General features: G+C 27.1%; 2 protein-coding genes across 2 annotated transcripts; both read left to right on the top strand.

Moving 5' to 3' along the window:
* Positions 1-563: 563 nt before the first annotated feature.
* On the top strand, positions 564-1,637 carry LOC100306254 (uncharacterized). The gene is made up of 3 exons (NM_001249163.2): positions 564-675; positions 887-962; positions 1,067-1,637. The coding sequence occupies exons 1-3, from the start codon at positions 670-672 to the stop codon at positions 1,351-1,353; spliced, it is 369 nt and encodes a 122-aa protein (NP_001236092.2). The 5' UTR covers positions 564-669; the 3' UTR covers positions 1,354-1,637.
* Positions 1,638-5,312: 3,675 nt separating this feature from the next.
* Positions 5,313-6,374, top strand: LOC100527669 (uncharacterized). Its single transcript, NM_001248789.2, has 3 exons — positions 5,313-5,403; positions 5,717-5,792; positions 5,923-6,374. The coding sequence occupies exons 1-3, from the start codon at positions 5,398-5,400 to the stop codon at positions 6,231-6,233; spliced, it is 393 nt and encodes a 130-aa protein (NP_001235718.1). The 5' UTR covers positions 5,313-5,397; the 3' UTR covers positions 6,234-6,374.
* Positions 6,375-12,680: the final 6,306 nt, after the last annotated feature.

Genomic DNA, 12,680 nt, shown 5'->3' with positions numbered 1-12,680 from the left:
CACGATTTTATAAAATAAGAACCAAATTTGTGAATTAAATGACTTGAAGGATCAAATCTGAAACTAAAGATAAACTAGAGACTAAATTTATAATTTTAATATTTGTATTATTTGAACTTTTAAATACCATGACTCAAAAGAAATCTGGTGACTGATGGACGAACAACGTGTGGTATGCCATGTTGACGTCAGTGTTTAATCACCAACAAAACTTCCCAACTTCTTCGTTATTTGTCTTTTGGGATGTAACCACGAAGCAATATGTACTGATGCCCTGTCATTTTCACTAGCGGACGCATGATTAAAATAAAATAAGAAAAACCCTCAATTATTGGTCTTCTATAAAATTTCGTTGATTCACTTTCTGTGAAGGAACTGTAGGGTAGTTATAGGATGCAAAATTTAATGATGACACGGTTTCCACCGCGTAAATTGTGTAACAAAACAATGTTTTGAAGACCATATAGTAGTACTTTATGAGTGGACTTGGGTTGACTTGACTTGACTGGACTAAGTCTCTCACCTCATGCTACTATAAATAATGCTCAATCTCAGCTATACTTATCATCACAACTTCATTTCCAAAATAAAAAGACTTCCTTTTTTGCAATTGTCATTTGTCACCAAACAATTGTTGTTAGCTCTCACAAGCAAGCTTCAGCAACGACAATGAAGGTCAGAACTAGATGAAGAAACCAATCTCTTTTATAATTTCCTCCCTTTCATCCACTAATCAATGTTTCTAATTGAGTTTAATTTTCTCAGGGATAGCCTTACACTGTTTTGTTTCCACTAGATCTTGTATTTAACTATTTCCTTTCATGTTTTAAATGTAGAAGTAATTAACTATTGGGTCTTAACTGCTCTTTGATTTGTTGTGTTACAGAAAGTAGTCTTACAGTTGGACTTACATGGTGATAGAATCAAGCAAAAAGCTATGAAAACAGCATCTGGCCTTTCAGGTACATCTTTGCTTTTGTTTCAAGAAGCACAATTAATACATGTCATGCAGCATCAAGGAATCAATGATTTTTATTAACAAAATTGCTTGTAATTATTTTTGCAGGGGTTGAATCAGTTTCTGTTGATATGAAAGACATGAAAATGATCGTGTTGGGGGACATTGATCCAGTGAGTGCAGTGTCGAAGCTACGAAAGTGTTGTCACACTGAAATAGTTTCAGTTGGACCAGCAAAAGAGGAGAAGAAGGAGAATGTGGAGCCAGCAAAAGTACCAGTTCCTCTAAAGCTCCATGAAGCCTATCCCCTTTATTATCAGATGACACCACATTATGGTCAAAGTCACTATGTCACAAGTTACGAAGAGGATCCTAGTGGCTGTGTCATCTGCTAAATTTCAGAATATTGGAAAGTTTGATAAATAAATAAAAGACCAAGTAGTCATTTTGTTGCTTTTAATATTATTTGTACTAGTATTTTGCATCATCTAGTAGATTGAAGGCTGAGCAAAAAAAAAATCTAGTAGATTGAAGACCGGTGTGTCCAAGAGAGTAAATATATAATGATGTATACATAGTGTGGTGCGTGACAATTGACAAAACTTTGTCATTTTGTAAAATGCAGACAAAAATTTGATGCCTCATTGATCATAAACAAAACTACCAAGATTTTGAGTGAAAAGTGTTTTCTTCTTTTAACGTAGTAACATGTTTTATCTAAAGAAAGGATAGACTAGACCAACATAAGGTGATGGGTTATAAGTGTGAAATAAAATTTTACATAAAATAAAAGTGAAAAAATTGATCACCATATAAATAAGAAAAAGATTCATAAATTTAAATCTTAAAGTTTTGGGTTTAAGTTATATCACCAAGAATAAAATGCACATATTATTATAAAAATTATTTTTTCAAGATGCAAAGTCATTAATTATAACACCAATTTTAATTTTTTTTTTCAATATAAAAAGTTTTAACATATCCTTCTCAATCGAAAACTTTTTTACCCTCTCCTCATTAAAGTTGGTTGGACTCTTTGTTTAAGCTCTCAGGCATGGGCCTTGGGTTTTGCCTGTCGAATGAGTGAAACTTCATATACCTCTGGAGGAAGCAAAAGTCCTCTTGAAATCTACTCTCACGGGAATTACTATTCTCAACTTGTTTTTTGCTATCTCACTTTATTCTTCGTTTAATTTGAAATTTCCAAAAATACCCCTAACAAAAACATGATTCAGTTAATTAAAATAACAAGAAAAATGTGATTATTTTGTGTAAAAAGAGTGACAAGAAATAAACAATGAAAATATGATTATGTTGTATATTTTAATCAACAAAAATTTGTTTTCTTTGTGTACTGATTTTTGCACCAAAACAAAAACATTTTTATTGTGTACTTTTTTCCTTACTTTTATGAATACATAAAAAAACATATTTTTTTTAATATAAAAGTAAGAAAATAAAAGTATTTTCTAGAGACGCAGATAAATAGAAGGATGACAAGAGTCTCTTTCTGTCCATTTTTTAAAATGTAACAGGTGTGAAGGGCAAAATTTAGGGTGGGGATAGAAATAGGCTATCTTAAGTACTCCCATTGAGTCCTAAACTAAATATTAAAAATTGGACTAAAAATGATTTTGTTTCCTGTCCTTTTGGTCAAATTTAGTTTTAGTCTCTATAATTTTAAATTGATGAATTTGGTTCCTATATCTTAAAAATTAGGTAAATTTAGTTCATATTTGATCGTTAGTCATCCATGTGCAAAAACTAAATTCATCTATTTATTTTAAGTATAAGGACCAATTTTATTGATTGGAAACTAAAAAGGATTAAAACTAAATTTGATCAAAAGTATAGAATCAAATACATATTTTATTCTAAAAATTAGAAATAATTATTTCAAATTTTTGAGAAATAAAATCCAAAGTACTGCAGGTTTGTGGTGTGTAGAAAATAGAAACTATAAGGAAGCGCTTTGTAGCCTATTATTGTTTTGACTTCGTAAAGAATGTATGCGTTTAATACGCGTAAGGTGTAAATAAGTGAGGTCGTGTGAGAAGGACCTATAATTTAGTTATATTAGGTTCAGACTAAGTCAAATTTTTCTAGAAAATAGGTAAGCTGAAGAATTTTATAAAAGTTATTTAATTAAACAATGCCTAAGAAACTAGTCTATTTAAAAAATTATAAATAATATTCATTATTAATAATAATATTATATTAAATTTATTGAAACACATTAAAATGTTATATTTATTTCTCTTTTTAAATATAAATCATGTTGATCTATCTATATAAAGATTTTTTTTATTAATTATTATATTGGTACGAAATTGTCAGTACCAAAAAACAATGACAAATGAGTTAAGCTAAAGTTTTTAATTAAGTTCATTAAAAAATAAATTTATATCTTATTATAAAATATATTTTTAAATAAATTTTTATGAATATTATGTTAAATCTTAAAAATATGCTTAAATTGTATAAATAAGTTAGATTTAATTTTTTTTAAACTTTACATTCATAATTTTACTTTTATTTTAATGTTAACTTATTACAAATGAAGCCTATAAACAAACTTGTAGGTTACATCATACCAAACTTTTATGTAGTTGAGACTTAGATCCTTAAAAAATATTTGACTACTAGACCAAAATTGAGACCATGTTCTTGTTACTAGACCAAATATTATTATTATATTTAACTTATTACAAGTTAGATTCAAGCCTAGCAAAACTTAATTCGATTCAGCCTGTTTCCAGCCCTAGGTAAGGGTAAGCCATAGTATGGTCTGCAAATGTTGTGCTGCCTTTTGGGGTTTCTTTGTAATCTTTCATCAACAACACCTTGTGTTGTTGTTGTTATGAATAAAGCTTTATTTTCCTATTTGAAAAAAAAAAAGCAGAGAAATAAAAACCAAAAATAAATATTAAGACCAAAATTATTTTATTTTGTAAGGAAAAATTACTATTTCAAGTTTTAGAAAAATGAAACCAAAAAATATTTTAAAAATAAAAAAAATTCACACGTGTTACAAATACTATTTAATCCTTTCTTATCTCATCCAAGTTATCTTAGCATTCGTGGTCGCAAAGTTAGAGTGACTTTTTTAGCATTCGTGGTCGCAATTGGCAAAGACTACATCGATCGTGATCGGGTCAAGGGCCTGAAAATACAACACGGAGTAGCCACTAACGCGGTTTTGGGAAGTGGACTTGAGAAAGAACAAAAAATAATATAAATTTAATATGTTAATATCTTCTTTATTTCTGAATTTCTTCATTTACAAATAAAATAATTAATTGTCCCTCTTTTCTTTTTTTGCTTTCTTGAAAATTATATTTTCAAACATACTTTTGAGTCTGAATCCCTCTCGCGTGGAGACAAGTTTCCACCTGTGGAGGATTTGTCAGTATGCTACTGTTTCACTTAATTAATTAAATTAGTGTGGATGGGCTGAATTGAACTTGAACTAGAACTATTAATCTACAAACTCCAAACAAAGCAAACAACCTTTTCATGATTTCAAACAGGCTCGTAAGGACATCGTTTGGTGTAGAAGAGGGGTGAAGTGTCAAAATGCTAATTCTAACATAGGCTTCAATTGCCAACTAGTACTAGGTGTTTTACATGTATTTTTTTTTTAACTTAGGTAACTTTTTAAAATAAAATAGTGAAAATTGCACACACCCATATATATGAATGTGTCAAATTTGAACCTAAGATATGTTACCACGTTAAATATATTCAAAGGTTCAAATAAAATTGATTCTTATAAAGGATATATATATATATATATATATATGTATATATATATATATGTATATATATATGTGGTCTCTACTAATATTTATCTTCTATGTATCTATCTATTTAATTTTCTTCCAATTTAGAAGGATAAATAAAAATTCTATAACCAAAATTATAAAAGAAAAATTTAGAAAAATAATGTACATCATTTATAAAAAAAGAATCAAAGTAAAAACTAAATTACCCTCACAAGAATATATTTGAATTTAATATAGAGATAATTTACAAAAGTTGTGACCACATAAAATGATAAGATCGATTTGGCAGATAGTGAGCTTCAAAGAAATTCAGGAGCCATGATTTGCCAGGACACATCATTCCGGAAGCCATCCGTGATATTTCATTCGTAGCAAATAACAAATCCAAAAGTGAACACTTTTTTATACATTCATATATAATGGCTTTTGGGGTCTAACATAGCTGTATAATGCTGACTAACTGACCCAAACAGACTATAATGTTGGCCTTGACTTCAGTTGACTTTGTCTTTATTGTAGCATTTCTTTCGTTGGCATATAAGTACTTCAGTTGTGCTTCAAGTTCTAACAGTTCAACTAGAACAATCTCTTAACCCTCTCTCAAACTCCTTCAGAATCCCCCTTTCCCAGTTCCCAACTTCATTTCAAATCAATATGAAGGTAAGAATTTGTACCCTCTCTCAAGTTTTCTCTCCTTATGAAACTAAAATTTTGTGACTTTTGATCTGTTTCCATCCTTAATTTGCAAACATGATTTCCAAAATGTTATGAGTTTTGCTCTCCTTAAGTACTGTTTGATACTCAAATTTGAGAACAAGCTAAGTTTTAGTGTGAAAATTACGGCCATGGCTTGCTTCTAACCTTTTTATTCTTTTTCCTTTTACTGTTTAAGTGATCATTAGTTTTGGAATTTTCATGCTTAGAAATGATTATAACTATAGATCCTAAAAGTTCTATAATTTTTGTATGACAGAAAATTGTGCTAAAGTTGGAAATCCATGACGACAAAACCAAGAAAAAGGCCATGAGGGCAGTATCTGGTATTTCAGGTATAAAATCTCAACATCTAATAATCGTTCTCATGTTAGTTACTATATATATGCTTTTTTATGCTTAGTTAATCAAGGGTAAAAAATCATATGTTATACAAAATTGAATTTTTTGGGGTCATTTTTTCAGGGGTGGAGACAGTCTCAGTGGACATGAATGACCTGAAAATGACTATAATTGGGAATGTTGATGCTGTAATAGTAGTTGGCAAGCTTAGAAAATGTTGTGATCATGCTGATATACTATCAGTTGGACCAGCCAAAGAGGAGAAGAAAGAGGAACCAAAGAAAGATGAGAAGAAGCCAGAAGACAAGAAAGATCCAAAGGAGGAATATGCTGAACTTCTGAACGCCTTTTATAATCAGACCAGACAGCAGCAATACCCCCCTTATTATCACAGAACAGTGGAAGAGGATCCAACTAGCTGTGTTATTTGCTAAGTATTGGAATATCATATGGAGTTTGAAATGATGGATAATAAAATGAGATCAAGAAAAGATGGTGGCTGCATGGAGTTGAAGAAGAATTATGTTTCTTTTGGAGTTCCCTTTTTCCTTCTTTTCTTTCTTATGTTTTGGTCTTTCAGGCTTTCCTCTTGTTTTAGTTCATAAAAGAAAAGAAAAAAAAAGGAGTCTAAAACTGAGATATATAATATGTAAATTATTTTGTGGTGTAGTACAATCAATGTATTCAAATTTCTGGCAGTGAGAAATTGGTTTTATTAAATTCAGGTGTTCAATTCTTAGTCTGTGGTTTGTGTTGTTCCTTTTGAGAATTAGACATGGCAAGGAGGCACCAGGGGCAAAACAAAAAGTTCAGAAGACAAAGTAAAGATTTTTGAAAAAAAGGGCAAAAGAAATAAAATTAAAAATTACTAAAGGGGAGGGGGTTGCATGTTTGCATAAGCATTGCTGAAAATGGAATATGTGAATAGATAGAATGACTGTATTCTTTGTTGTTTGGTGCATTAATCTGAATACAATAAAACATTTTTTAATCTGAAAAATCAGTACAGAGGACCAACAAAGAGAATTCACAGTCTAATACAATCCAATAACAAAAACAGTGTACATGATTCTTCAGAAAAAACTGAAAACCAAGATGCTGTACAATACAACCTTTCACAATAGTTGTTGACAATGACAACTTAATTCCTCATTTAACACAACCTAAGGTTCAATTCTAAGCTGATTAGGATGACAATAAATCTTGACCAAGATGATTACGATAACACAGATTTTAGTGGTGGGAAAAAATTGGGACCTTGATGTACATTTTACTGCTATATATTTGATAAAAGTGACATATAGAATATCTGTGAGACTACGTCATTGATGTCGTTAATGCACTTATTCCTATTTAATGTATGTATACAACTTGGAAAAACTGACTATAGCTAATTAGTGTCTGATAGGTAAGAACAGCATATATTTTTCCTGTACACAAGAATTTAGCTAGAGATCATACTCGCATAATTAAATACGTAAGAAGCCTGATAGTATTATTTTTTTTCCCGGTAGAATCAGAAACGGCATCGATCAAGATGTTTATAATAATTTATGCATTATCTAAATTCCCTTAATGTTTAATAATATGTCTAGATAAGTTGTTGCATAAAATATGTCTAGACTTGTAAAATAATATAACTTGTTTCTCGTAAATTGAACCGGAGGTATTATTTTTTTAATACATCTTTTTGTAGTTTTAACATATTATTCCAAGCATTCATTATTATATATTAGTTAAAATTTATTAAAAATATATAATTTTATATCAAATGAATAAATAAAATATTTTTTTTATTTTCTTTCCAACCATTATTTTAATAAAGTTATTTCTTTTTATTTATTTAATTATAAAAACCTCATCATTTTTTAAAAATTATTTATTTTTAAAGAAAAAAATTATTTTTAATTTATTTTATGAAAAATGAGGTGTTTCAAAAATAATTATTAATTCAAAAGTCACAGAATATGTATTCATTTCACCTTTAATAAAATTTGTTTTTATTTATTTTCTTATATTTCTGTGAACTTTTATTTATTTTCTATCTTTATTTCTTTTCTCAATTCTATTTTTATACAATCTCCTTTACCTATTATTATCAAATTCATTGTTGGATTCTCATATATCATATAATTAGAATTGTTATCAAAATTCTTATATAATTAATATAAAAATATTATTATTATTATAAAAAACATGTGTTATTGGAATTTTTATTATATGAATTGTTGGAGAAATTCTTTATATAAAATATTTTAAATGGATCTCATATTTAAACATTTATTTTTTAAAAAGAATCACTAATAAAAATTATTATGTGACACATAAAATTTTCTTTAAAAACTATTTATAATTTTCACGATTAACACCAAGAAAATGAAGTAGCCTTTTGTATTGAGTTCTCCTCATGTATTTAAGTTCTAATAATTGATGTTTCCATTAAAAATTGTGCTATGATAAGAACAACTTATAAGTTGAATTAAGGTGCAAACCAAATAGATAAATGAGTGAAACAGTAATTATTAGAACTCTCCCACCCAAGTCAAAAGATGTGATACTTAAGTAAAAGACTCTCCCACTAGTTTTGACTCTCCCACTAGTTAAACTTTTGAATATACTTTCAAGTCTTAACAATAATGAAAGTATTAGAGAGCTACAACTAGTTAGGCTACTCTAAAATTAGAGAAAACTACCATTAAAAGAGCCATTGAGAAGATAAAAGATAAACTAGTGATATATTTGTATTGATGTCTTACACACTCAAAATCCTAAATTAAATGGATGACAACTATAAGTGTTATCATCTAGTGTTATGGGAATTAAAAATAAAAACTAGATAAATATATGTTAAATTCAATATAAATTTTTCACCATTTAAATTTAACGACATATTTTGGCCTCCTTATACCCATCCTAATTCCTAATTCACATCTTAGCAGTATAAATATTTCATTTATTTCTCTTTATGTATCTCACAAATACGGGGCATAAGAGGAATTAATAAAAAGTTAGATCCCATAACATGAAGGAAAGAACGTGCCATTTTTTCATATAAAAAGGAAGGGCCTTTCCATCTGACAATAGAACATGCTGGATATCCCACCATGGGTTTTCTGATAATGCCATATCCTTTATCGATTATCAAACAGCTGAAAAGGACGAAAGCTATGTGAATTTAACCAAGTGGTTATAAAACAAAATATATAGCTTATTATGTGAATTTAATTAAAATTTTAATGCATCAAACCCCTGCTGGTCCTGGGCCTCCGGAGGTGCGATGGAACATGGCTCAAGGATAAAAGGGGCCCAAAATTTTTAAAAAATTTATATGATTATATAATAAAAAAATTATATTATTTGATGTTATTTTTTATAAATGAACTAAAGTTATTATTTTATTTCACACCTCTCTTTTTACTCAAATTAAGATGTTACACGTAATTAAAAGGTGTTATTATGTTAGTTGTTTGCTTTTGTTTTATTGTATAACATTCTTAGTAAGTCCATTATATAAATTTTTAACTCAGTTTGATATAAACATGTATTGGATTTATGATAATAGATTCAAAATTTTCTTTAAATGATTTTTTTTAAAAAAATAAACATAAAACCAAAAAAAATCAAATTATAAAGGAAATTAAAAAAATCAATATTAATAAAGAACAAAAATATAAGTAAATTTAAATATTATATGATATTTTTTCTATGATGGGTGATAGTGACCAAATTATATTTTTTAGAGACAAATATAAAATTAAATTAAATTATAAATATAAAATTAATATTTTAAAAATATACAAAAAATTAAATTTATAAAAAATAATGTGATTGATTCCTCACAAGTTTAGTCAAATCTAATAAAACTCAATGAAGATGAGAATTGGATTAAAAAATATAAATCATTCTCTTTTGAACCTAAACATATGTTGTCTTCTCCGGGTGAAGATGAGATAATTAAACTTATCTTCAGTTTGTTTCATTATTATGTCTATCTTATACATAAATATTTATATTATGTAATTTTTTTAAAAATAAATTAAATAATAAATGATAACATAAGAGGTTAAATAAAAGATATGATATATCATTTCTGGATCATTAAAGCTATGCTATTTGTGTAATTTAACAAAATATATCTTTTTTTAATGAAATGAGATGTCTATTTTTTAATATATAATATATATTTATATTTATAAATCATGGCGATTCCGATTGTAACATATTCCGATTTATATAATATATATTTGAGTATAAAAGAGGCCAAATTTATTATTTCGCCCAAGACGTATAAAATCTCATGACCGGTCTTGCATCAAACTAAATCGGGAAATTCTGAATGGGTGTAAATATAAAGGTAGTGAACGTAAAAAAACAAAAAAAAAAAGAAAAAAAAAGTTATAAAGGTAGTGGTGTTCGTCTAAAACTCCTGAATATAAAAGTGATGGTGGTGGGAATATGTGACCATAAGGATCGTTGAAAGTTTCTTCCCCCTTTTTGGGTAGAATTGAAAAGAAGTTTAAAGGTGCAAAGTGGTGATAAATGATTGTAACAAAAAAAAAAAAGTGGTGACAAGTAACTAATAATTAAGAAAATATATAACAGTGAGTTCGCACATGCATGTAAATTATTTTTAAGACGATTACACTTGTAACTGGTAGAAGGATGAATTTGTTGAAGGATATGACAGAAATTTATCAAATTAAAAACCATAATACAAATAAAAAAATTTAAAATGGATGCTAGAAAATATCAGTGAAAAAAAACGTGCCATTGTAGAGACTCAATCTTGTGATCTATGTCTAGTATTCAAATAATCACTAAATTTTTTAATTTGTAATGTTTATTACTAGTAGTAAAACTCACGATGAATTCAACCAATTTTTAATAGAATTTGAAACTTAATTCAACAATTAATTTATTGAATTTAGTTCATCAATCAAATGAATTAAACATTAGACAACAGCTAAGCTGGTTAAACACATGAATTGAATTTAAGTTATATAAAATTTAATTTGATTGGTTTATGAGCCAACTTGATTTATATTTATCTATGTACATATCTACCTATTTATGTATGAATCAATCTATTTATGTATTAAATATTTTATATTAATTCATATAATTGGTTTTAAGTACTTTAATATTATTTTTTTATAATCACGTAAACACATATATATTAATTAAAATATTTTATATAATTAAATTGATGTAGTTAAATTTTTTTAATTAATTTCATATTTATTATAGTTAATTATGTTTTCAATTTCTAAATTAAATTATGATTGGTCTTAAACTTTTGTCCCATTAATGAATTTAGTCCCTGTTGTCAAATATCACTGTTAAAATTGGTCGAGTGAAATACTTTTCAAATTTAGTGAAAAACTTTAGTTTATGGAATAAAAGTAAAAAAAATTAAAAATTAAGAGACTAAAAATATAATTAATTTTTAATTTTATTTCTACACTAAATAAATAAATAATCATAATTTTAAATCAAAATGAATTAATTAACAATTTGAATCAAGTTGTTTGCATATTTAAATTAAGTCGAGTTTAAACTAAAAATAAAAATCCAAATTGAACTCTAATCAAACTTTGAACTAATGAGTGAATTTTTCTAGAGTTGAGTCAAATTTAATCAAATTTGGTCCAACTTTACTCATTTTTAACCCTGCCTTACTATGATGTTAATTTCATCTTCTTACTTAAATACTTTGTCCAAACAAAAATAACCTATATATGCCCTTTAATTTGTTTTATGAATGCTCAAGTAACTCTTTGGGCCTTAGTAAAGTAAATTCAGTAAGTTTATGTCTATCTTATACATAAATCATTTTCTTTTGAACCTAAACATATGTTGTCTTCTCCGAGGTGAAAATGAGATAATTAAACTTATCTTCACTTTGTTTCATTATTATGTCTATCTTATACATAAATATTTATTTTATGTAATTTTTTTAAAAATAAATTAAATAATAAATAATAACATAAGAGGTTAAATAAAAGATATGATATAATAAATTAAATAATAAATGATAACATAAGAGGTTAAATAAAAGATATGATATATCATTTCTGGATCATTAAAGCTATGCTATTTGTGTAATTTAATAAAATATATCTTTTTTAATGAAATGAGATATCTATTTTTTAATATATAATATATATTTATATTTATAAATCATGGCGATTCCGATTGTAACATATTCCGATTTATATAATATATATTTGAGTATAAAAGAGGCCAAATTTATTATTTCGCCCAAGACGTATAAAATCTCATGACCGACAATGCATCAACTAAATCGGGTTATTCTGAATGGGTGTAAATATAAAGTTAGTGAACGTAAAAAGAAAAAAAAAAGTATAAAGGTAGTGGTGTTCGTCTAAAACTCCTGAATATAAAAGTGATGGTGATGGGAATATGTGACCATAAGGATCGTTGAAAGTTTCTTCCCCCTTTTTGGGTAGAATTGAAAAGAAGTTTAAAGGTGCAAAGTGGTGATAAATGATTGTAATAAAAAAAAAAAGTGGTGACAAGTAACTAATAATTAAGAAAATATATAACAGTGAGTTCGCACATGTAAATTATTTTTAAGACGATTACACTTGTAACTGGTAGAAGGATGAATTTGTTGAAGGATATGACAGAAATTTATCAAATTAAAAACCATAATACAAATAATTTTTTTTAAAATGGATGCTAGAAAATATCAGTGACAAAAAATGTGCCATTGTAGAGACTCAATCTTGTGATCTATGTCTAATATTCAAATAATCACTAAATTTTTTAATTTGTAATGTTTATTACTAGTAGTAAAACTCACGATGAATTCAACCAATTTTAATAGAATTTGAAACTTAATTCAACAATTAATTTAT

The sequence above is a fragment of the Glycine max genome, chromosome 16 (genome assembly GCF_000004515.6).
Source record: "Glycine max cultivar Williams 82 chromosome 16, Glycine_max_v4.0, whole genome shotgun sequence".
NCBI lineage: Eukaryota > Viridiplantae > Streptophyta > Magnoliopsida > Fabales > Fabaceae > Glycine > Glycine max.
The sequence above is the reverse complement of the archived record's forward strand: the minus strand, read 5'-3'. Positions and strand labels throughout refer to the sequence as shown.